This window comes from Penicillium psychrosexuale (genome assembly GCF_028828465.1).
Source record: "Penicillium psychrosexuale strain IBT 29551 chromosome Unknown utg000004l, whole genome shotgun sequence".
Classification (NCBI taxonomy): Eukaryota; Fungi; Ascomycota; class Eurotiomycetes; order Eurotiales; family Aspergillaceae; genus Penicillium; species Penicillium psychrosexuale.
Window position 1 is genome coordinate 5,926,325 of NW_026643189.1, and position 24,291 is coordinate 5,950,615.

The 24,291-nt window shown below is 49.1% G+C and overlaps 10 protein-coding genes across 10 annotated transcripts; 5 read left to right on the forward strand and 5 right to left on the reverse strand.

The window, feature by feature from the left end:
- Window positions 1–281: 281 nt before the first annotated feature.
- N7518_008133 (pectate lyase family protein) lies at window positions 282–1,498 on the forward strand (the record flags this gene model as incomplete). Its single annotated transcript, XM_057189060.1, has 5 exons — window positions 282–392; window positions 459–685; window positions 736–821; window positions 887–972; window positions 1,034–1,498. 5 exons carry the CDS (start codon window positions 282–284, stop codon window positions 1,496–1,498), a joined length of 975 nt encoding a protein of 324 aa, XP_057040763.1.
- A 639-nt stretch (window positions 1,499–2,137) lies between these two features.
- N7518_008134 (FAD-dependent oxidoreductase) lies at window positions 2,138–3,535 on the reverse strand (the record flags this gene model as incomplete). Its single annotated transcript, XM_057189061.1, has 2 exons — window positions 2,138–2,497; window positions 2,549–3,535. The coding sequence occupies 2 exons, from the start codon at window positions 3,533–3,535 to the stop codon at window positions 2,138–2,140; spliced, it is 1,347 nt and encodes a 448-aa protein (XP_057040764.1).
- Window positions 3,536–5,675: 2,140 nt separating this feature from the next.
- On the reverse strand, window positions 5,676–6,008 carry N7518_008135 (uncharacterized protein; the record flags this gene model as incomplete). Its single annotated transcript, XM_057189062.1, is given in 2 exon segments — window positions 5,676–5,903; window positions 5,922–6,008. The coding sequence occupies 2 exon segments, from the start codon at window positions 6,006–6,008 to the stop codon at window positions 5,676–5,678; spliced, it is 315 nt and encodes a 104-aa protein (XP_057040765.1).
- Window positions 6,009–6,947: 939 nt separating this feature from the next.
- N7518_008136 (nuclear transport factor 2 family protein) lies at window positions 6,948–7,334 on the reverse strand (the record flags this gene model as incomplete). Its single annotated transcript, XM_057189063.1, has 1 exon — window positions 6,948–7,334. The coding sequence occupies one exon, from the start codon at window positions 7,332–7,334 to the stop codon at window positions 6,948–6,950; it is 387 nt and encodes a 128-aa protein (XP_057040766.1).
- Window positions 7,335–8,111: 777 nt separating this feature from the next.
- On the reverse strand, window positions 8,112–12,898 carry N7518_008137 (uncharacterized protein; the record flags this gene model as incomplete). Its single annotated transcript, XM_057189064.1, has 8 exons — window positions 8,112–8,853; window positions 8,914–9,310; window positions 9,378–9,427; window positions 9,487–9,650; window positions 9,710–10,020; window positions 10,087–11,795; window positions 11,853–12,634; window positions 12,704–12,898. The coding sequence occupies 8 exons, from the start codon at window positions 12,896–12,898 to the stop codon at window positions 8,112–8,114; spliced, it is 4,350 nt and encodes a 1,449-aa protein (XP_057040767.1).
- Window positions 12,899–13,688: 790 nt separating this feature from the next.
- On the forward strand, window positions 13,689–14,035 carry N7518_008138 (uncharacterized protein; the record flags this gene model as incomplete). Its single annotated transcript, XM_057189065.1, has 2 exons — window positions 13,689–13,865; window positions 13,892–14,035. 2 exons carry the CDS (start codon window positions 13,689–13,691, stop codon window positions 14,033–14,035), a joined length of 321 nt encoding a protein of 106 aa, XP_057040768.1.
- Window positions 14,036–15,745: 1,710 nt separating this feature from the next.
- Window positions 15,746–17,341, forward strand: N7518_008139 (glycoside hydrolase family 32 protein; the record flags this gene model as incomplete). Its single annotated transcript, XM_057189066.1, has 1 exon — window positions 15,746–17,341. One exon carries the CDS (start codon window positions 15,746–15,748, stop codon window positions 17,339–17,341), a length of 1,596 nt encoding a protein of 531 aa, XP_057040769.1.
- Window positions 17,342–18,282: 941 nt separating this feature from the next.
- Window positions 18,283–19,538, forward strand: N7518_008140 (purine-nucleoside phosphorylase; the record flags this gene model as incomplete). The annotated part of the gene is made up of 2 exons (XM_057189067.1): window positions 18,283–18,411; window positions 18,462–19,538. The coding sequence occupies 2 exons, from the start codon at window positions 18,283–18,285 to the stop codon at window positions 19,536–19,538; spliced, it is 1,206 nt and encodes a 401-aa protein (XP_057040770.1).
- Window positions 19,539–19,947: 409 nt separating this feature from the next.
- On the reverse strand, window positions 19,948–21,380 carry N7518_008141 (SGNH/GDSL hydrolase family protein; the record flags this gene model as incomplete). The annotated part of the gene is made up of 4 exons (XM_057189068.1): window positions 19,948–20,470; window positions 20,518–20,628; window positions 20,701–21,137; window positions 21,207–21,380. Coding segments are annotated over 4 exons (1,245 nt in total), but the record flags the coding sequence as incomplete, so codon positions are not given.
- A 1,139-nt stretch (window positions 21,381–22,519) lies between these two features.
- N7518_008142 (putative MFS transporter) lies at window positions 22,520–24,152 on the forward strand (the record flags this gene model as incomplete). Its single annotated transcript, XM_057189069.1, has 3 exons — window positions 22,520–22,727; window positions 22,776–22,838; window positions 22,894–24,152. 3 exons carry the CDS (start codon window positions 22,520–22,522, stop codon window positions 24,150–24,152), a joined length of 1,530 nt encoding a protein of 509 aa, XP_057040772.1.
- Window positions 24,153–24,291: the final 139 nt, after the last annotated feature.

Genomic DNA, 24,291 nt, shown 5'->3' on the forward strand with positions numbered 1-24,291 from the left:
AATTAATGCCGTCGTATACATCTCGGTAAATCTTCGGTTCGGCCGGACTGGAATAGATTATCCAGCACGGGAAATTCTTCAACGATCAGGATGATGGTGGATGTGACCTGTTTCAGAAGCTCCTATAGCCTGTAGAGCTATTGGGTGGTACATATATAAACCCCTTCGGTCATCGTTATATACTCTCAATGTTCTGATATCAACACTCACTCACTCCAGCAAAGCATACTGGAGACCCAGTCCGCACTATTCATTCCTTAAGATCTCTTTTTCTATTCATGATGGCCCCTTTCAACTTGATGGCAGTTTCTCTGCTCGGCTGCTTGTCCAGCCTTGCACTGGGAGCTCCTACTGCAACCAGCAATCTGGGAAAGCGCGCAAGTGTCAATGATGTGAGTGTCAATGCACGATTCGTTCAGGTACCATGTGATCAACACCCTAACGTCGCTCCGAGTTAGGTCGCTCCCGGCTATGCCAGCCAGAACGGAGGCACTAAGGGTGGTGCTGGTGGCACTACTACCACTGTCTCGTCGTATGCTGCCTTCACAGCCGCAGTTTCGGGCGATGCTGCCAAGGTTGTCGTTGTGAGCGGCCCCATCACGCAGGTAGCCAAGCAAGTTCGTGTTGGAAGCAATACTAGCATCCTTGGCAAGGACTCGACAGCTGTCTTGACCAGCTTTGGCCTGTATGTTGTCATTCTTAACATGGATTCGGGATGATACTAACCCAATATAGTCTCGTCAAAGAAGAGAGCAACGTGATCATCCGCAACCTAGGTGTGAAGAAGGTGCTTGCCGCTAACGGCGACGCTATTGGTGTCCGTGAGTACATTATGCTGCGGGATATTTATTTATCTAGGAGATGGAGGAAGGCTGACTGGTCTTAGAAAAATCAACCAATGTGTGGATTGACCACTGCGACGTCTCGTCCGACTTGGATCACGATAAGGACTACTATGACGGACTTATTGATGTAAGTCCAAATCACAATATGTGGAACCAGGAAAAAATCACAGATTGCTAATATGAACAAGCTGACCCACGCTGCCGACTTCGTCACTGTGTCCAACACCTTCGTCCACGACCACTGGAAGGCCTCCCTGATCGGACACTCGGACAGCAACAGCGCCGAGGACACCGGTCATCTGCGTATCTCCCTGAATAACAACTACTGGTATAACCTCAACTCGCGTGGTCCTTCCTTCCGTTTCGGCACTGGCCACATCTACAACAACTACTACCTGGACGTCGCCGACGGCATCAACACCCGCGATGGCGCTCAGCTTCTAGTTGAGTCAAACACCTTTGTTGGTAGCAAGAAGCCCCTCTACTCTACCGACTCTGGCTATGCTGTCGCCAATGACAATGACTTCGGTGATGGAGAAAACACTGCCGCAGTTGGAACCCTGAAGTCTGTTCCCTACAGCTACAGCCTGCTTGGCTCGGCTAAGGTCAAGGCTGCTGTTGTTGGTACTGCTGGTCAGACACTTACCTTCTAAGCGAACGTCAGAGAAATTATGTAGCAAATAGGGAATCGCTGTGTGAGAAGCGCAATTTGTGTCTATTTTGTTTGTATTTGTTGCAGTTTAGTCTCTTGGAAATATCTACCTTCTTTGCTTGCGATAATATTCCGTAGGTGTCATAGTCTACCGGACTTTACAATTCGAGATCTTCCTCTATAGCAAAATAGCTCTCAATGAATTCAAAATAGTGAGATCCAGAAAATAAGGGAAACGTGTCAAGGGAGTCCACCTGATGGCTGATCTATATATGTTTACACCATCTGTCCGGTATTGGTTTGCAAATTCTATAAGTGAAGCAAGGCGAATAAATGAGGAAGTTGAAAAAGAAACTTCAACTTAAACTATGTTCGTAGATCGGGATGGACCCAGGGAGAGCCTGTTCCGTCCCAAGGCTGAGTGTATCTAAGTGACTTCAGCCATGGGGATAACCCAAAAGTAGCATTGACATAAATAAAAGACAAAGGTTCTGCAGAAAAATCGAAATAGGTATACTATTGAATATTTGGGAAGCTAATTGCCGGGTATCCATTAATAATTCACGCTCACGTCCATGCAGGCCAACCCAAACTCCGCCACAGTCCTGTGAAATGCTAATTTTTGGTGTATTTTCTTCTTTCATAGAGTCCGGTCTCTCAAAAATGAACTCAATGAAACTATGTCTTCACTGGGTGCTGGTGTGGGAAGGGCAATCTTAGTTGCGTCGAACTCCCATGCGGCCTCACGTGAGCTTTCGTTGGATCTGAGATGGAAAGACATCATCCATTCTTTCACTTTTCCCTCTAAGAACCCCATGTCGCGGTTTCGTGCCCACATACGACGGGATTCTTTGAATGCATGGTTGATTGTATTGCGACGAAGTTTCTCGTATGCGTCAAAAACCTCCGTTAGAGGCTCGGAACGATAGGTTGACAGAATTCGTGAGAACAAGATCGCATCATCCAGTGCGTACGCAGCCGATTCATCACGCGGGGGCATCTGTAGAATTTATTAGAGTAGAACAAACAGGGGGGTTATATTAAGACATACCGCGTGTGCCGCGTCGCCCAGCAAAATAACTCGATTCAAGCACCAACGCCCTCCGGGGCGAACTTGATATACGGGATAAAGCATCCAGTCCGCTTTGCTCTCGATAATTTCTTTGATACAGGGAATGGCACACTTGCCAAAACGGTCTCTTATCTCCGCACGGAGGGCGCAGCGGATTTTGTTCTGAGTGGCCCAATCCTGACCGGGCTCCAGTCGATAGCAGGTGAGCGCTTCCCGACTAAATTGAACAATAGCAGCAACGAAGATCTGTTCGGAATCACGGTCACAATAGCTGGCAAGCATTGAGCCATGTCGCGAGATATTGAGCGATGATGTGCGGAAGTGAGCGGGCGATGAAATTGAATCCGAGTCAATTGTGGCTTGCAAGAACGACAGCCCCGTGTACTCAGCAGACCGGCCGACGTCCACAAACCGGGTCCGGACCGCCGAGTGCACGCCATCGCAGCCGATGATCAAATCCCCCACCGCCTCGGTGCCGTCCTGGAATCGTACGACGGCTCTATCCTCGAATTCCTCGCCATCGATCACCTTCTTGCCGAATACAATCTCCACATTCGGAGCCCGCTCCACCACGGTCAACATGGCTACGGAGAGAGCAATCCGCATGACCCTTCGGCCCTTGTATCCGCCGAACCCCTTTCCTTGGTTGTCGGTGAATTTGATGGAGCCGATCGCACGGCCTGAACGCATGGAGAAAAGCTCAATGGCATCGACGTCGGCACCGCCCTCGGACCCCATCCGGTCCAACTCATCTAGCACGCCTAACCCAGCGAGATGTCGTTGGGCAACAGGGGTCAAATTGATGGCACCGCCGGACGTCGATAGTATACCATGCCGTTCGTAGACAGTGATTTTCAGGTTCGGTACGAAAGGAGAAAGCTCCTGGGATATGGCTAATGCACAGGCAATACCAGCGATGCCAGCACCGATAATGGCAATATTCTGTGGGGGACGAATTGGCTCCATTGTATTGAGTAGGGAGGTGTGTGTGTGTGTGTCAAGATCCCAGAGAGAGAAGTACCGTGAGGGAATTTCTCTTGGCATGAGCTTATATCGCAGAATTTTTTTCAACTGACGATTCCGGCTTTCGCATCCAGAATGAGTATAGACTATGCACCTAAAAAAAACTAACGGGCAGGCTAGAAGCCTCAAAAGATTTTGCCCCGGATCCTTCGGCTTGCCAATCCGTGGATTCCGAGGTAAGGTTTCACGTCACAACCATGGTTATCAGAAATCCGAGTGTATACCTCACATCTCACTGTGCCTGTTTTGTGACTCTGGGTAGGCATTGGCGAGTGGCGTTGAGTCTGGGGGAATACTAGAAGGTCCGTGGGATGTTTAATCCAAGGAAATATGAGTCTTGAATCAAATGGGAAGGAGCTCGGGGGAAGCTAAGAACGGCAGGGGCCTGGACGGAGAAATAATTGACAGCACCGTTTGTCCCTTTTGTCTTAGCCTTAGGATACGTCCGGGAGACACAAATCCCGTATTTAGGGCAGATCATCCGCAGATAAAATACGGGACTTTTTCAATGAATACCGTAATGAAAATTCTGCACCGGGATGCAGCCTACCAAGTAGGGGACAACCCGGCGATTTTCCATGGAAAAACCAATTTCCGGTCGCCCGAGTGCAGAAATCCATGTTACAGTATTTGGATTACAAACAGGACCCATAAAGGCGGAGTGTATCTTCCGCTTAACCTCGTCTTCATTGGCCTGGCGAACGACTAGAAGACCGGTGGAAGGCCAGTCGCCCCAGTTATTTAGATTTACACATCCCAGTTCCACTTCCCAACGTCCAACTTTTTTTCGACTTTCGAGTCTGGGGTTATCTTTGTTATGATGCCTCAATTTCATAATGGCCCCATTTAACCTTCTGTGCATATCGGCCCTCTTTCGGTCCTTTTGTTGCGCTAAGCTTAGGAAATCTGGCCTGTCGATATTTTGAGTTTTTCCCTTTTCGGTCTTTTTAGTCTTTTTCTTTGTTTACTTTTCTCTAACCGAGATACGAACTGCTGAAATTTGGGCAATAGTCTTATACACGGCCCATTCTTTGGTTCTCACTTCGAAACTCCATCAGAGGCGTGTGATGCCTCTGACGCGTTCGGGCACAAGACAATTTTAAATGGAATGCGGTGAGGGAATATGGTCCGCATATCCCCGCTGGGCCCGTTAGCGTGAGACATGAAGAAGTTAGACAGGGGATACGAAGCCAATACGCAATTCATCCTGTGATATCCGATTTTCTCCGTACCATACGGAGTACTCCGTACGGAGTACTCGAGAGACTATTAGAATCGGCCGAACAAAACATCCACAGCGTCCCACTGATACTAGAGACTTTACTTCCGAAGAACCGCCATTCGGACCTAATATTCCGGCATTATCTCCTCCCACCTAACGAGACTAAGAAGGGGATCCATCACGTCTTCGTCAACGGCTGCAAATCCGGTATGATCCATTACCCAACGTGGCAGTCGGAAAGAAGAAACTCACCGTGGACCTTGTTGAGGAAGCATATCACAACCCCGATGCACGTGATAGCTATGCCATACGCTCGAACCAATCTTTTCTTGGCGGGCCTAGAGAACTTCTTCCTCCCCAGGAACACCGGTTACCATCTTCAAGATACATCCTAAAACAGCAAAAGCGATCGTGATCGGGTATCGAGTCCCCACCTGATCCTTCAGCCACCCGACAGAATACCGCGGGGCCCTGGCCCTGGAAAGCGGCAAACAACAAACCAGCGGGGAGGCTGAGGCTTCCAATGCAATGTACAACATATCGCGGACATGCAGAAGGATCGTGCCGAAGCTAGCGGTTAGAATGGTGTAGCAGAAATAACCAACGACATCACTAACGAAGGGACAGTTGCTACATAGGCATAGATGGAATTTTATACCCGTTTTTTCCGATACAGCCTGACTGTTTACCTGTGGATCTGCGTCAGGCGATGGTGTCGAAAATTCTTCCTTCTCTGAATCCTGCCCATCCCGCTCCGTAAATGTTCACTGGTATGTCTAGACCGCTCTAGCATCAGGCATCGCAGGATCATATCCAACCCGAAAAGCACTCTCGACCACGCCACATAATACCCGTCTACATCTAACAGAATGCCAGCTGTGCAGGTGGCCCGCCCGATGTTCCTATGCCAATGGGAATACTCATGAAGCCGGACATTTTGCCCAACTCATCGGCAGAAACGTTGTCCGCCAGAGTACCGAAGCCTACCGCCTGTAGATCAGTGCTGGTAACAGACTGTACCAAGCGACCGGTGAAGAGAGTGAAAACTACACCGACACTAATCACCTGGCTGGCAATGTCATCTGTGGACTGTTAGCCGCTACTTACATTGTCATAGTGAGTTTCAAAGAGCCAGACATGCGCCCGCAAGGCCAAATGATAGCCAGGCACGTTTCGCGCCCGCACGAACAGCATGACTCATGGGACCCTATCAGAGGACTTGCCAGGGCCATGACGAGTGCGGTCTAGATAGCAGCGCCGTCCCTATGCGCTGGGTGAGCTAGACGTCAAGTCGCAGTCGATGCTCCAGCACGATCGGAAGAATTGGAATGATTCACACAGATACATATTTGTTGGACATGGTGGTCACCTGACCATCAGCCCGGTGCGGCAGGCACCAACCCCCATAACTAGATAGTTGGGCATTCTGCCCTTTAGGAATTGACAACTCTCTCCCTCTTTCATCGGATCACTACACTGTAGTCACATCAATATTTATGAACCGGGTCATGATAGGCCTTGTTTTGTTGCATTCGGAAGATTCTGAATGAAATAAGTGAATGATCGCCATTGAAATCCCCATGGTTCTTGTTGTTTGATGCGGCTCTCATAGTGTCATGGGTCGTTTCTTGTCTGACGGGCTTAATGATTGACGGCTACCCCTGGCTTGTCAAAATCTGTCGGTAGAGGAAGGAGGCTTGCATTAGTGAGTCGGTGCTTCAGAAATTGCGCCACGGCTGAACTATGGGATACATCAGCCACAGAGGAAAACATCAATACAATATACATCGATCGCAATAAATTTGAAATACTGCCAATAAAATAGGAACAGTCTAACTATCGACAGTTTTGAGTGTAGATCGCAGTCTATTTACACTAGAGATCATCATGCTAGTTAGTTGACCACTACAACACTTAAACCCCCATTTATCTACCAGAAAACAGTCCTAGGACTTCAAATAAAATTGATCATGTATCATGGCATTAAAATATTCGTTGAATCGTGATACATTGCATCATATCACTTAAAACAAACGTTCGCCGCTCAAGATCACATTTCCTCCCCCTAGGCCGCATCGCAAAAGGTATAGAAGAAACCGGGTGTATACAAAAACAACGACACAAATAATCCTCTCACATCAAAGTTTCCTGGTGACAAGCCAGCGTCCACTCGCCATCGGAACCTTGACTCCAAGTTGTCGAGCCCGAGGCAGTGTATTCTTTCTTCCCGCGCATAGCGCGCACCTTGTATGTGACCACACCAGCCATCAGGTCGACGATTATGACTCGTACCTCCTCGAACTGATAGGCGTCAAATCGGTGAAAGGGTGGCCGGACGGCTTTCTTGAAAGCATCCTCGTCCTCAAGCGTGATGATATTCATCTGAGGGAATAGAAAACAGGCTTCGGGGTTGCTGAGTTTCCAGATGGCTGGTGCTGGATCAGCGGATGTGAGGGCTGTCCAGAGTGCACGCTCTTTGTTGAGGAGGTCCTCGCGAATACGTTCGTGCATTGAAGGCATGGTGGGTATGTAGATATGAGTTGTGTAGTTCTTTGGCTGGTGGTATATCGAGGAAAGACGCTGTTTGGACTGTGTTGCAGTGCAAATGCGAACTGGGTGCTCTTATTCGAAAAAAGAGCTGGAAGCAAAAAGTAATCCACGACTTTGAGCGTGCCTGGCCTTGATTTTATTGCTTTGCTATCCACTGGTACCTATATTAAAAAATGACGTCAGATGACGTTGAGAACCAAACAATTTAATCTGCGGGGATCAGCATTATATCCTATTGGGATTTCGATTCTAAGTACCTAAGTAGACATGCTTAACATGCGTCATGCTCCACGTTTAAATGTATGGTAGTCACGGTGGCTTGAAAGCCCCAGCATCAGCGCATCCACAACTGACCTTCCCGCTATTGTTATATGCGACATTTGGCCACAGACACGTTACGCATGTACCTGTACCGGATTTCCTTTTTAAGCAGATTCATTGGAGCGTTTAGAGGCCCTCGGAGTAAATATTGATAAGCTTAGACTACATACATAGTCACATTCACTATAACTGATGTGCTCTGATCACTCGGACCACCGTATATTATATATACTATAACGGTTCGTTCGTTGACAGTATTGCCCCTACACTTGTACTCTGAAGTAGTATAAAGAGGTGTGCAAATAGTATTTCTCTGACAAAAACCATACAGCGCATTTTACCACCAGAGTATAACAAAAACCAAGGTTCCTGGCCATATTCCTATTTCGACCTCCTCATCTGTATATTGCACCAACACCATTCAATTTACTTGTTTCCTGCTCTTATCAGATCACCAAACCTAGTTCCAGCCTGTTGCGCCAACACGGCTGGCTTGCCCACCTCCACAATCTCGCCGGTGTCCATAACCACCACCCTGTCAAAGTCCATAATCATATCCAATCGATGGCTAACCATGATCACCGTGTAGTCCTTGAACTCAGTCCTAATATTGCCCTGCATGATGCGTTCCGTCGCTTGATCCACGCTTGAGCTCACTTCGTCCAGAATTAGGATGCCGCCCAGCTGTCCAGTGGCCCCAAACTTGCGCTCTCGAACGGAGCGCCTGAGAAGGGCTCGGCCAAACGAGAGCAGCTGCCGCTGTCCAGCACTAAAGCTCGAGGCGTTCATCCTTGCGGCCAAGCCGGCTCGTTCCTTGACAAAGTCCCATAAGCCGATGGATTCAAGAACGGCCTTGCACTCCTCGGGGGTGGCCTCCTCGGCAATGTCAAGGTTGTTCTGAACCGTAGACCCATCGGGCAAGAAGACGGCTTCTTGAGGCACTGCAATGATACGTTGGCGTAGCACGGATCGGTTCAGCCGATGAAGCGGCAGGTCGTCAATCGTAACGTTCTCCGCTGTGGTGGATATTGGATCGAGGAGCTTGAGAAGTAGAGCAACGAGGCTGGATTTGCCGCTGCCAGTGCGACCACAAATAGCAATCTTTTCTCCAGAGCCAATAGTTAGCTGAATATCGTGGAGAGCAAGGCTCGTTTCCCGATCTTTGGCGCTAATAATAAAGTTAGTGGTGCATCTTCCAAGGTTATGGTACGTGGTTTGTAATTCTTACGCATATTTTGCCGAAACGCCCTTTAATTCCACCACGCCGCGTTGAGGCCACTGTTCGGGTACGTCAATGTCCTCTCCATCTGTGTCTTCAGGCTTGGTCGTCTCATTGAATGTCTTGAGTCTGGCAATCGCGCCAAGCGAGCTTTCAAGCTTAGTCCAAAATAGAACAATACCAGCGAGGTTCTCTCCAAAGCTCAAAAGACTATATAGAGCAGCACCAGTGAGAGCAGAGTTGGAATGGAAGCGCACGGCAAACGTTGTCAACCCTACTGCCAACAGCATGACTACCACATCGAGTACGACATTCAGCCATTCCTGTATCATGAGAAGGAGATACGAAGGTCGCTGGCTCGAGGTGAGAAGACAGGCATTCTTTTGGATATCTTCGCGGATAAAGCCTATGTGCGTTGAATTAGAGACAGTAAATCAAACGGACAAGCAGGAAGTTGGGTAACTGGTACCTACCGAATGCCCGCAAAGTTGTGATGCCTCTAACAATGTCAAGAAAGTGCGTGCTAAACGTGTGTCAGTAACGGCAGTGAAGAGACATGACGATATTCTCCAATTCACTTACTATAGCGGGCTCTTGGCTTCCAGATCGAGCAATCGAAGTTGCCTTGAAGTGCGCAGGTAAAACTTTTGTAGCACGTACAACAGGGCGGCGAGGAAGGGGAAGGTGATGGCCAAATAGGGAGAGGCCGTCAGCATAACAGCCATTTGCCCGACAACTTGGGTGATCTATCTATGTTAGCTGCTGGACTCAGGTCTTCTGAATCGTTCGTCATGCGGTGGCCTACCGAAAAGAGCGTGCTGACCGTAGCATCCGGCAGCTCCGTATCAATGAGATTCAAATCTTGCGAAAACAAGTTTGTTGTGACACCAATGTCAGTTTCAGTGAAGAAACGGAGTGGTGCTCGGACCAGCGTATTCAAGATATCCATGTGTAGGTTTGCGCCAGCGCGTTTGGTGGAGACAATCCAAATGGAGGCGCCAAGTAGGAAGAGCGAGATCAAGGCACCGATTTGAAGCAGCGCGTATATTCCGGCCCAGTAAGCGGAATGGTGCTTTGGGCGTTGCGATTGTGCGTCCTCAACCCAGTACGTGAGCCCTGTACGCCGTTAGCTTCCAAGAACCCCCGTGGAATAAATTTCGGGTTCAAAGGTGTAGTACTTACAGATGGTGGAAAAATTTAAGAAGAAACCCCAGAGCGAAGCAAAGAAAACGGCAGACCCTGCGAGCAGCCATCCCATGCTCTTCATGTACTGCTTGTAGACAGTGCCATCTCCAACTTGCCGGGACGTATCCAAATTGGGGGCAACAGCAAGCTTGGCCCGTTTTAGCTTGACCACCGGGGACAAAGATTCTTGTGCGTTGTTTTCGATGATCGATTCCTCAGACGTTGTCTCGCTTTCGGACAAGCCCTTCAACCCCAGACGGTGGACGTAGCCATCACCAGCCATCAGTGCGTCAAATGTGCCTTGCTCACTAACGCTACCGTTTCCAAGGGCAATGACGTAGTCTGCCGCCTGTAGGTGCCGAACGCTGTGTGTGCATAGCAGAACGGTGGCTTGACGGCGTTTCAACAGTCCTTCTGGTGCAAAGACTTTGCGGAAGACTTGTTCTTCGGTGTCCGCATCCAAGCCGCTAAAGACGTCGTCGAGAATAAGTAAGTTGGCCTGTAGGTATAGGGCGCGTGCTAGGGAAATTCGCTGCTTCTGGCCTCCAGATAGGGATATACCGTCGGAACCCACGTTTGTCTCATCTCCTTGTGGTAGGGTTTTAAAGTCAAAGGCGAGAGCTGTTGCCTCAACGACCTCAGCATATCGGTCCTCGTTTACCGAAGAGAAGCCTATAATATTGTCCTTGATGGTTCCATTTAATACAAACGTAGTTTGATCGCAAAATCCGACGTACGAAGCCCTTGTACGCAGCGTTATTTCACCTTGATGAAAAGGAATCTCTCCGAGTACCGCCTTGCAAAGTGTAGACTTGCCCGAGCCAATGGGTCCGACTATGAGGGTAAGTGACGACTTTGGTACCTTGACATTGATATCTTGTAGGACAAATTTGTTGTGTTTCCAGCCGAAACTTCCATTTTTGATGACCACTTCGGATTCAGATGGTGGCTTGCGATTCACAGAGTCCTTTTCGGAACCGAAAGAGGCCTCCACTTTACGGAAGTCTTCACGACTCTCGCACTCCATAAAGGCCTGAATTCGGCCAATGCAAGCTAGGCCGGAGATGACTTCGGGAATAGTCTGAAAAATCTGCGATAGGGGCTGAGTCATGAGGGTTAGGAAAGAAAGACTTGTGAACACCTTTGACGAGTATAATTGACTCTGCGCAAAGGCAAATGTGAGGGCAGGGCTGATAAGTAGCGGAATAAAGCCAAGTAGAGCCGCCCCGATATAGATCTTACGGTATCGGACTCCCGCCGTAAGCTCCTCGACGCGGAGACTTTGCAGAAATATATTCATAGACGATGAGAGCCCAGATATCTTCAAGTTCTTCATGTTAGCAATGACAGTAGCCGTTAGACCAACGCGCTTTTGGACTAGGGACATCCATCTCCTCTGCGCCGTTCCAATAAACTTCATAAGAATAGTGAGGCCAAAGAAGCAGAGAACCACCACGCCGATAGGGGCGACAAAGACAACGCCGAGTCGACGATATAACATCCACGCGCATAGGGCTACTTGAATCAGACTTGCCCAAATATCGTGTAGTTGTCGGAAGCCTATTCTAATTCGCTCGATATCGGTGCTCATTAGGGTGAGCGCAGCGCTGTCGTCACCGGTTCCGATGCGAGCTTTTGTGGCCGTGATGAACGTCTCAGTGACGAGGATGGATCTTAGCATAGTGCGCATACGATGGTGATAATATCTGCTATATATGTTAGTGGCGCCTGAAACAATTCATTTAACCACGAGGAAGTTTTACCGATGAAAAGCCCAGCTAATTACAATTCCGGAGTAGATAAAAAAGCTAGCGCCAATGAAGCCGTAGCCAATGTTATTGTTACGCTCATCCTGCGAGAGGTAGTCGAGGAGCCCCTCGATAAAAAGCGGCTGAGCAAAGGAAAAGCCGAGGAGGGCGAAACGCGGGATAATAGGAAGGAGGAGAGGTCCTATAAGTGTGCGCATAAGGACCTTGGTGAGACCAAACGTGTCGCCCTTTATCTTGGCCATATCCAGATGTCGAGAAAATTTCTCGTGGAGTCTTGTTGGGTCCATGGCGCCGTCTAGGGGGTACAAATCATTGATTGAGAGAACCTTGTTATATCCAGTCAGGAACAAGCGGTTGAGCCAGAAGAAGACACCAAGGGACAAGATGCCACTTGTTTCCTCTGGGCTATGCTTATTTTTGTCCCAGTGAACCCATTTAGACTTTTGCTGGGATTCTAGGAGCAGTACGACAGCTTTGACGGCCACAGCGGCAGTAAAGAGGTTGCTATAGGTGCGCTCCATATACACGGCGGATGACAGGTAGAGCGTCCTGGACTGGGAAACGTCGAGGAGAAGCGTTAGGATTAAGTAGCCCATCAGCAGCATGGACGGCCGAGGAGTTCGAGTGTGCTCAACGACGCTCAGAGGCAGCATGGCAACTGCCGCTAGTAGCTTGAGGACCGAGGTCGCTATGAACATGGCCGTGGCCTGAAAGTGACCTGTGGCGGCCAGGATGACGAGCGCAATTTGAAGAAGGGCGTACGCTGTAATAATACCCTAGAACGACATCAGCAATCTGCTGTACTTGAAGCCATCGAGAGGGAAGGAGGCTATAAAATTGCATACCACTTTGACAAGTCGAAAGACGGAAGTTTTGACGATGGTGGGCTTCCGAGCAAGGGACAAGGTTCTCCACAATGCTGGTACCACGAAGAGGGCAGACGGGATGATGGAGAAGAAAACTTGCTCAAAGTCCATGTTGAAGTCAAACTGCTGGCTGTTTTGCTCGAAGAGCGTGCCATTTTGGGAAGAGAATGGCATTTCAGAGTAGCTGATAAGGCGTAGGTATCCAAGATGAGTCGACTACTGCGAATGTTCTAGCGAATAGCTGTGCAATGAGAATCAAGACAAGACGAAGTCAGCAACGGACAACGGAGGCACATTTGAAAGTAATAAGATGCGGGCGTGCGAGCAGCACAAAACGGTGCTGCTGAGCAATCAAAGGACCAATGCGCGGGGGAAGCTACTAGACAGGCACGCAAATTGATGATAAATCACGGAATGGCGCTAAAAGGCAGCAGGGATCTTGCGCTAGTCACCGGAAACGGGGGATGAGTTGAATGGCATCGGATGGAGTTCCCATCAGCCAAAGTCATATACAGTCATTCACATGATGAGCCCATGATTGAGTTTAGTGCTCTACCCTGGAGGGAGGATGGCGAGAATAGGGTTAGAATTTGGACCGACTCGTTGTTTTCCATTCATTAGAGATGTGGTCGTGATAGGAGAGGCAGGGGAAAAAAAAAAAAAGAAAAACAAAAAACAAAACAAAAAAGAGTTGTGATAGATTCCACTATATCCCTAGTGAGGATAATGCCTGCGCCGACGGCATGCTCTGGTCTATTATCACTGCATCAACCTGCTGCTTAATCCGTCTCTCGCTATGAACCCTGATGAATCGCTCAACATCTCTAGAACGGCCCTAAAACGATTGTGCCACGCATGGCTATGTCGCCCGGTTTTGGTCGACGGGTAGAGGTCGCTGTCGAGACGAGACGAGTATATGTATCCAAGCGAGACATTCTCCAAATTCGAATGCAGCACTCCAAGCATGTCGACAGCATCATTTCGCAGTCTAGTTGGGGCCGACTTATTCCTGTCCCAGTCACCTACCCAGAGAGCCCTTTGCTCGAGCTGCGCCGGGGCACCCTTGGTTGAGAGGTTTGTGGCCACCGCGCTTGCCGACCTGCTGGACGCTCCGACCGAGGCCATAAACCAGGATGTGCGAGTTTGCTTAAGAAACCTTTATTCAAGCTGTCGCCTTGGAAAGAGAAGACCCTCGACAATCGTGTTTGTGCCGAGACTCTCCAAGCACTCCAGTGCCGGCTGGTTGTCAAGCTGTGTCAGGGCATGAACTCCAAAGGTGTCGAAAAGGAGTCATTGATGACACCAGCATAGGCGCGGCGGTGCGTATGCTGAGTGAGGAGAAGGAGAACCTGGTATAGCAGGGTACATCGACGGGCCCGAGGTTGACGCAAACCTCGTCATGTGGGAGGGCCAAATCCTCTTCCCCGAGGTACGTAGACAACTTTCCCCGCTTTGCCGACGCCAGCGGCGCCACGCTTTCCGACAATCTTCCGAGATGGTTCAAATCTCAAACGCTAGCTCCAGAACAGGTCGACGAACTCCACTTGGCAAGCTGGGCTTTGTGTCGCACGTCTCCACTGATAGGGCAGTATCGGGTAGGGCAGTGTCGCGTGAGCGAGGATCTCTTTTCAAAGTACTCCGTACTGCTTTAGATGCTACCTCACGTCACTAAAGCCGAGATTTATCCGGCGCCGGGACCTGTCGCGTCGACCACGGCGGGGATCAGCTGGATCGCTTACGTCTTGTTAGGAACGAGAACGAGCAGGGCTCATTCCCTGGCTATGTACCGCAACATCGCCAACATGAGAAAGAAGGCACTAGATGCACATAGATATAACTATGGCTATGAGTCGTGATAAACACCGGTAGCAAAGAATGCTATACTACATTATGAGAATCTGTCAAACACCAAGTGTCCACTTGAGCCCATGGATCATACGGTGTATTTCAGGGGCTACTTGGCAAGAACCGTATGAGGTTATACCCGAAAGCATCAGAGCAATTTTTGTGAACCAAGAGCCCCTGGCACCAAATGAAATATACAACATAGTGTAGAGCGATATATTGCACTGGCGGTCTTGGCGGAGAATTAACTTTGTGGTTGCTTGTTCCGGAACCAATCGGCATATTAGCGGATCCTTTATATAGTGAAGACACAAATACTAAAACACTAGAGTAGAGATCGAGGCCTCAAGAGTGCGCCTTATGGCGTTTGAGTTTGAATAGTAACCAATGTCTTCGCTCGTCCACGGATCTCCCCAATGCCAGGCCGGATTCTTCTTCCATATAATAATGACAGGTTGAAACTTCCATGTGATGAATTGGATCACGGGTGCGTAAATTACCTGCGGGATGAAATGTTGGCCCCTTTGGTCACAGCTGCGGGGTTCAGTACCTTCACATGTGTCTAGTTGCTGAATTCAGATGTTCTTTTTTACTGCGAGTTCGTATATTGTAGTGTATTACATGTACATAATGTGGACCCAGTGGCTGGTTTTTGGCAGGATTGCATGAGCAGGGGGGGATAGGTCGGAGTGATGCGGAATACTACTATGTATTTGGTTAGACCAAGTTCAGCTATCCTCCGACAATATGGGACACTAGGTGGTACTACGGAGTTTGAGAAATAGTACTCCGTATAAGCAGACTTCATATAATCCAGCCTCGGCACAACTCAATTGTATACCACGTGGCGCATACCACGGCACAACCACAAACTCTTTCGAAGAAGCCAAGGTCAAATACAAAAAGGGCTGAGCGAAATTCCGATAAACTCGTGCGGGACGGGCGGTTTGACTCCACTCGACTCCACCTGACTTCACTGAATCCACTAGTCTCCTGCAATGGAATGATCGTTCAGGCATTTATTTGATGCAAGGAGATATCATTCCTAAGGACAGGAGGATAGTAGGGATAGTATATATATCTTAAAGAATGTTCCTAAACTTCTATCTAGGTCATCTTTGGCATTCCGGCCAATAGATCTTCCTTTCAATAACCATTTTTTCTGCTCATATCGCAATGCCGAGTTCTCCCACTGCATCGAAGAGGCTGCTGCCTCGCCTTTTTCTAGCATCATCTATACTGCTAGCCGCAATGGTTCCTTCCGTCTCTGGCCAGACGCGACCAAGCTACCACATCACACCGGAAACAAAATGGATGAATGACCCCCAACGCCCAATTTACGTGGGGGATGAATGGCATCTCTATTACCTCTGGAATTCCGATTGGATAAGCTCCAACCCCGGCACGGGTGGGACAGAATGGTACCATATGACAAGCCCCGATATGGTTCAATGGACTCATCAGGGTGTGGCTATTCAGAAGTATCAACCCAACTCTGTCAGCGACGTGGATCTGGGCGACATTGAAACTGGAAGCTCCGTGGTTGATGTGAACAACACGGCCGGCTTCGGCGAGAATGCTGTTGTTGCTATCCTTACTCAGATGGGAGACGGTGTTCAGCAGCAGTCGCTATTTTATTCCACCGACATGGGATACACGTTTACTTCATTCGAGGGAAATCCCGTGATGCCCAACCCGGACGCAGACAACAAACCAGCCTTTCGAGATCCCAAAATCTTCTGGGACGAAGACACAGAACAGTGGGTTACTGTGATGGCAGAAGGAACCTATATTGGTTTCTATACATCAGTGGACCTCAAGACTTGGACGTTCGTCTCGACCTTTTCGCCAGTAGCCTCTGGTGTCGACTTGGGTACTCTTGAGTGCCCGGATTTATTCCAGCTCAACCTTGACGGCGACGCAGCGGCACGTGGCTGGGTCCTCGCTGTCGGTGCGAATGGGTACAATTATGGAAAGACAACAGGTACCGCCTATTGGTCTGGAACATGGGATGGCACCAATTTCACACCCACGACCAGCGTTCCACAGTGGTTAGATGAAGGTCCGGACTTTTACGCCACTGTCAGCTGGGAAAATCCAGACGACAAATTTGGAAGCCGCTATGCTATTGGTTGGATGAATAGCTGGAATTATGCTTCCTATCTGCCCTACTACGGAGACTTCGAGGGACAGCAAAGTTTAGCGCGGGAGATCAAGTATCAGACAATCAATGGGACTCCCATGTTAGTCAGCCTTCCAGTCTCAGGCTATGCAGCCTTATTTGCTGGCCCTGTCTCCGCTGATGGGACGGAAATAACAACGGACCCGGCAACGGCATCGCTTCCTGCTGATCTCGCCGGAGGTGCATATGTTATTCAAGCAACGGTATCTAAGGCCGATGGTGATGATGGCAACACGGTTTACTTCCGGGTCAAGTCCGATGGAACCTACAACACAACAGTTGGTTACGACTTCGCCAATTCCCAGCTCTTCCTAGTCAGGGACTCTGACGGCTCCGCTTCGGATGTTTTGACATCGGATGCCAAACAGATTTGGGACGTGACACGGACTGCGACAAATCCTGCAGGTGGGGACACGGTCCAGCTTACAATTTACGTCGATTGGAACTCGGTTGAGACGTTTGTGAACGGTGGTGTTGCAGCGTTGTCGGCCCTAATCTACCCGAATCAAGATGCGGAGGATATTGAGGTCGTATCGGACTCGGGAAAGTTGACTTTGACTTCGTTTTCTTATGCTGGCTTTCAGGTATAACCGCAATTTGCACACGATTGCTTGTGGTCTTCTATCCTCGACATTTCCTTCAATCATCATGTGGCTCGTACGAGCAAGGGTGTTCGGCGATGTCATGAAATGGTGGTGGAAGTCTGAATGATTGAGCAGCAGGTAGTTCACTACGATTTGTTGAAATTGATTATAATTGGTCATGTGCCCTCTGTGGACTTATACTTCAGGGAATTGGCTTGCGTTGCATCTATCTAATGCTTCTTATTCGCCTGATCGACGAGTGTTCTATTTTTTGTGAACTGTATTTCGTAGTAAACAAGTCTCCGGAAAGGTAAGCTCATCCTACATTCTGCTCCCTTTCATCGTCTAACACAGAGCAGGCCTTCGACCAGATGGATCCCGGATATGGCATAGATGTTGAGTTCGATGAACACGATATTTCGAGCAGAATGACAATGGGCAGTCATTCAGGTCAACTGGTACAACGCGAGTACCAAGTATCCCTCGACAACGCTCCACAACAAGGATCTTAAAGAACTGTGAAACCATCGAGCTCGTTCTTTTTCTGAATCTCTTTCAACGTTCACCGGCAAGCTCCGATGCTTTAGAAGCAACAGTCATCAAAATAATAGGTGAAACCCTATCACTGTCGACCCACATTCAAGTTCAAAGGGCCAGTGAAAACCCAGGTATCAATGGCTTGTGTTCTCCATCTACCTCGGACGAATAAAATTCTGTCAGAAAGGGCGATAGGAGAATCTCCGGCGTTTTTGGGGCAAGCTGCTCCACGTTTCGGTGCGGATCTTCTCCGAATCAGGTACCAATATGTCCACTGATCGGCAATGTTCCATCCTTAGCGGGAAAGACGCAAGGGCTATTCCGTACCAAATCTTCACAGCTCTACGGAGCTACAAATAAAAGGCCTCGGCTTGTTCAAGAACAGAGTTCCATCTTCAACTCCCCTCACCATGCACCTTCTTCAGACTCTGACGGCCTCATTTCTGCTCGCTGGCAGCTCATTATGCGCCGGAGCTACTGGGACCGCCCAGCAGGGTCACCGTGGAGCGATTGCCCCGAAGGTGTTCATTGTGTCAATGGTATGCGCTTCCGCCAAAAGAAATGCAATGTCGCTAATAGATTACGACAGTTTGCACCTGAAGCTGAAGCTTGGTGGAACATCCCCGAATTCGACCTGCTTTCCCACAATATCACCATTCCCGGTCTCTCACCACTGTTCCCGGACGTCTTCTGCACCGAGGACTATGATGTTTGCCAACTCATCACGGGAGAAGGCGAGATCAATGCTGCTGCGACTGTCACATCTGTTGCTTTCTCCTCTCTCTTTGATCTCACGCAAACCTACTTCTTTGTCGCGGGCATTGCTGGCGTCAATCCTAAGAGAGCTACCACGGGATCCGCAGCCTTTGCTCGGTACGCAGTCCAGGTCGCGCTGCAGTATGAAATTGATATCCGCGAACTTCCTAGCAACTTTTCCACCGGGTATATCGCGCAAGGTACCGAATTCCCAGGCCAGTATCCGACCAGCATCTACGGTACAGAGGTCTTCGAGGTGAACGCCGACCTGCGCACAATTGCCGCCAATTTTGCGCGCACGGCAAACCTCTCCGACTCTGCCACTGCCCAGGCATACCGCTCCCACTACAAGACCCCCAGTGGGAAGTACAAGGCTGCCACCCTATCCCCTAGTGTTGTTGAATGTGATGTCGCGACCTCCGACGTGTACTTCAGCGGCAATATCCTCGGATCGGTGTTCGAGAACACCACTAAGGTGTTGACTAATGGAACGGGCGACTATTGCACAACCGCGCAGGAGGATAACGCGACATTCGAAGTCTTGCTCCGATCTTCGATGCACAAGCTGACCGATTTCTCTCGCATTATCGTGATGCGCACTGCGTCGGACTTTGATCGCCCCTATCCCGGTTCTTCGGCGACCTATAATCTCTTCCAGTCCTCAGCGCAGGGCGCATTCGAGCCCGCTATTAAGAACCTCTATGTTGCTGGTATCAAGGTTGTCGAGGGTATTCTGGACGGGTGGAATACTACTTTCGCAGCTGGTATCAAGGCAAATAACTACGTCGGTGATATCTTCGGTTCTCTCGGCGGTGTTCCGGACTTTGGCCCTGGACGCAAGCAGGCTCTTGTTGGTGGCGGCGCTTACAGAAAGCGCAACCTTCAAGACAACTTCAGGCGTCGTGTTTAAAGATTCTCTGTTTTTCGAGCGGAAAGTTTGAACCTTGCATTTGTTGGTTTGAAAACTATGTATCTATATTTGCATCTGTGGACAATAGTCTCGAAATTACTTTTGTCTCACTGGCCTTTCGAAGATAACCATTGAAGAGGGGACCCTAGGATAGGCGCACCGACAGCCCTGCCTACGAAACAGGTGTGAGAACAGAGTCGTCACTGGGAGTAGTAGGGTGCTAGAGAGGAGAACACTATGGGGTGACTACTCAGAAGAGAAGTGGAAGGTGTCTGCGTTGCTCTCGGGAGTGCTTTTATGTCACATAGCCGCTTAGTCATCCTGCTCTGGAAACCCCCACTGCACCATGTGAATTTCACTCAAATACCCGGAGAGGGAAACAATCTGCCAAGGCCTGATATCCAGCCACATTAGGATGAAGATGGTCTCCTGAATCATATTTTTCCAGCAACTGGGATGGCGCGTACGGATCCCTCAAAACCTGGTCAAAGTCTAGTACCGCATCAAATATGCCACTTTCCCGGATATATTTATTGATTCGTTGACGAGTTCTCTCCCGCTCAGCACTTGAGTAAGGCTGTACATACTCGGAGCTCCTCGACGAGCCGAATGGCGTAATAGTAGCACCAAATACCGGAATCCCTAGCGCATGAACCTGTGTCACGATCTGTTTATATGCCGCAACAAGTTTCTTCTCAATATCCGCCTGCGTAGCTGCATCACTATCAGCCACGCCAATATCATTGACGCCTTCGAAGATCATCGCATATTGTACTCCAGATTGTGCTAGGACGTCCCGGTCAAGACGGCTGATCACGTTTGGACCTAGACCATCTTGTATGATACGATTTCCACCAGCAGCCTGGTTGAGAGTGGCGATATTTGACGTGGGTTTATGCTTTTGCATTCTTGCCAGCAACAGATCCGGCCAACTTAAATCCATAAGCCATAAGAGTAGACCGTGGAACAGTCCACTTACCGATCATTGCCATTTGTAGTGCTCCCTCGCCCATCGGTGATACTGTCACCGATGATCACGAAGCCACTAGACTCAAAGGGTAGACAAGCCTCCACTCCACTGATAAAGTACCTACCATCCGATAGAGGTCAGATCCAGATTCGGATTCGGGGTAATTGGAAGGTTTGCGGGATAAAGACTCACCAATGATCTGTGCTTTGAACAGATGAGTCTGTGAGGTTCTCTGCGCTAGTCCAGTCCCCCAAAGCCAGGTATGAGGTCGTTCTACTTCCAGGGTGGCCAGTAATGGAGAAGCCTTGCTGTCCCTCTGCGAGATATATGTTGACCATGAGAGCCGATTGGGCCTCGACAGGGAACTTTATTGGGTCAGACACAACGAGCCCACCGTTCGGGATATCCACATCTGGGCTTCCATCGAAGAACACGGTCTTCAATGTATCTGTCTGTAGAGCTCTGATTCCCACCTGGTGTCTTGCAGGTAGGCTGATAGTCGCATTGGAAATCTTGAGATCGTTTGGCCCGAATGCATTAGAGAGACGAATACGGATTTCCTGTGCTGCTAATGAAACCTGGAGGGCTTGGCGAATGGTAGTATTATTGAATCCAGCGGTGGATCCATTCTGCACGCCACTATCAGTATAGAGACCTTGCTTACTTGATCCCATTACCATGATGAATATCCAACGTACAAATGGAACAGGAGGTAGATTAGCGGGCTCGACCAACTGCGGCATAGCAGTCCATATATTCACCCAGTGGAAATTTTCGGCCGTGCTATCATGGTTTCCTCGGGCTAGTAAAGGGTAGGAAGATACTGAGTGAGCACACAGGGAGATTATAAATATATATATGAGTTGAACCATAGTCAGTGGCAGGTAGTCAACTGGTACAAGGGTCACCTTTTCCTGGATTTCAAATACAACCTACAACCTTAATCTCACCTTATAATGAATCATCAAAAGATTTTGTCCGGATAATGTGGGTACATTCTTCTCGACATTGACTCCTCTATTTCCCCGCTGTATCTCCGCAAAGACAGATTGCGGGGGAGTGGTTAAATGCAGCTACTTTTCTCAGCTTTCTTACCGGGATCATGGATAAATTGGGTAATATCAATATTCTGAAGAATAACTAAAAGTTCGAAGTGGACAGTCGATGTAGAAATACTCCGTACAAGTTGTACCTGTTATCTATGTCCTGACTATCCCCGCCAAGGCTGCGATAACATTCACGTGCAAGGCCCTGCATGAGACATGGAATGCGCCAAATAACTAGTTCCAATTGCTTAACTTAAAAGTAATCAGGAAGTGATTCGAATTGGCTCTAAAAATATAATTGGCCATGCTGGATAATTACGCCGTCCCGTTTCCGGGAATATGCTAATGTTGCCTCCGAGGAAGCCATGGAAGTTTTAATAAAGTTTAGGTCCCTGATCAAGAATAACGTTTTTTTTTGGAGTATTTTCTACTCCAATTCGCTGTCATATTCCAAAAGCGTGGCTTGATGTGGTGAGGTCATGCGACGGATGTAACTGTACCTGATACACCGGAATTGGGATATCTCTTATGCAAATAAATGTCTAGGAGATTGAAAACGGGAATAAATCGGTGAGATACGGATCTTCGTAGGATAGCAAGGGAGAGAAAGGGGCATACTTTATCGGCGATACGAACATAAACTTATCGGTATAGAATTCAAATCAAGCTCGCGGGATGTACTTACATTTTCCCCCGCAGATAAGACTATAAGCACCCCAACGGCCTAAATGCGACTATCTCAGGCGATCTTTGCCTGTTCAGCTAAAGCCTCCATGATGCGGAGAAACGTGGGGGTGCTCTTTATGCGTGGGTGCAACATTCCCGAAGTCTTCCTATCTCAGAGAGAACAAGGGATGCCACCTCTCCTCTGATAAGAAGCTCGGATTCTGGACCTTTATAACTGACAGGCGGTGCGCTGACTTGGACTTTCTATGTTTCTTCGTCTATAACGCCTTGGATACAGTATGTCGAGCCCAGCACGCGCATCGTCGCCTGATGGCACAGCGAAGAAAACGGAAACCATGGCCACTATCGAGGAGCCCAACACGTTGAAAGACTATGGCTCGGTCCCGGGTGTCATGGAAGAGGTGACCCGAGTCGTCGACCACAAGGCTGAACGGCGTCTCTGTCGGAAGTTTGACTATCGCCTTCTCCCTATCCTAGCAATCATGTGTAAGTCGACCCCAATCTTGTCATTCATGCAAAACTGACCAGCGACAGATCTATTCAACGCCCTCGACAAGGGAAATCTGGGAAATGCGGAAACGGATGGAATGAGCACGGGTATGTGAGATTCTGGACCTAAGCGGCAGCAACTTGAGTCTAATCGAATCGTTAGACCTGCACTTCAAGCCAAATCAGTACAATCTCCTGTTATCCATCTTTTTCGTTCCGTTCGTGATCTTTGCACCGCCATTCTCGATGCTTGGAAAGAAGTTCAGTCCAGCCCGCGTCCTTCCAATCTTGATGTTCTCATTCGGTTCGCTCACGATGCTCTCTTCGGCCACCTACAATTTCAGTGGCATGTTCGCCTTGCGCTGGTTCCTGGGCATGTCCGAGGCTGCATTCTTCCCGCTGGTGATCTATTACTTGACCACATTCTACCGTCGTGGTGAGCTGGCTCGTCGCCTGGCTGTTTTCTACGCTGCGTCGAACATTGCAAACGCTTTCTCCGGACTTATTGCGTTTGGAGTATTCCAGATCAAGGGATCTCATATCCCCAATTGGCGCTATTTGTTTATCATTGAGGGCGGCGTCACTGTTCTCTTCGCTACATTTGCCTTCTTCTATCTCCCACGGAGCGCCGCCGAGGCGAACTTTTTGTCCGAGGAGGAGAAGGCGCTAGCTTTCCACCGAATTCAAGTCGACTCCAGTGCAGTGGTCAACGAGGAGTTTAGCTTCCGCGAGGCCCTCGGTATCTTCAAGAGCCCCACTACATACGCCTTCTTGTGTATTGAAATCTGTCTCGGTGTGCCTTTGCAGGGTGTCGCGCTCTTCATGCCACAGATCATCGCGGGATTGGGCTTTCCCACCGTCAAAACCAATCTGTACACCGTTGCACCAAATGTGACAGGAGCAGTGATGTTGCTGGTGCTCGGTTTCTCCTCTGACTGGACCAGACTCCGATCGCCATTCATTGTTCTGGGCTTCCTGCTCACTTTCTCCGGGTTCATGATCTACGCATCCATTGACGATGTCCCAGCAAACATACACGTCGCTTACTTCGCAACCTTCATGATGACTTGGGGAACGTCCGCCCCATCTGTGATTCTCAGCACCTGGTATAATAACAACATCGCCCACGAGGGTCGCCGTGTACTGTTGACGAGTATCGGCGTGCCATTGGCCAACTTGATGGGCTTAGTGAGCAGTAACTTGTTCCGGAAGCAGGATGCGCCTAAGTATACGCCCGCACTAATCAGTGTTGGTGCGTTCGGTGCTACTGGCGCGTTCTTGACGGCTTCTCTGGCACTCTACATGTGGCTGGATAACAAGCGACGTGACCGTCGTGATGGAACCACGATCCGGGCACGGGATATTCCAACGGAGCGAATGAGAGATGGGCCAGCATCTGCTGAGTTCCGATGGTTTTTGTAAAAGCAAGGTTGAAACATCACATCTGTATCTAGTTAGGCGAAATGAATATACATCTGTCCATAAGCCTCATGTTTCCTAATCGCGCTGACACATGCAGTGTACTTCATATTAGGGCTACCTACATCCATCCATATCTGAT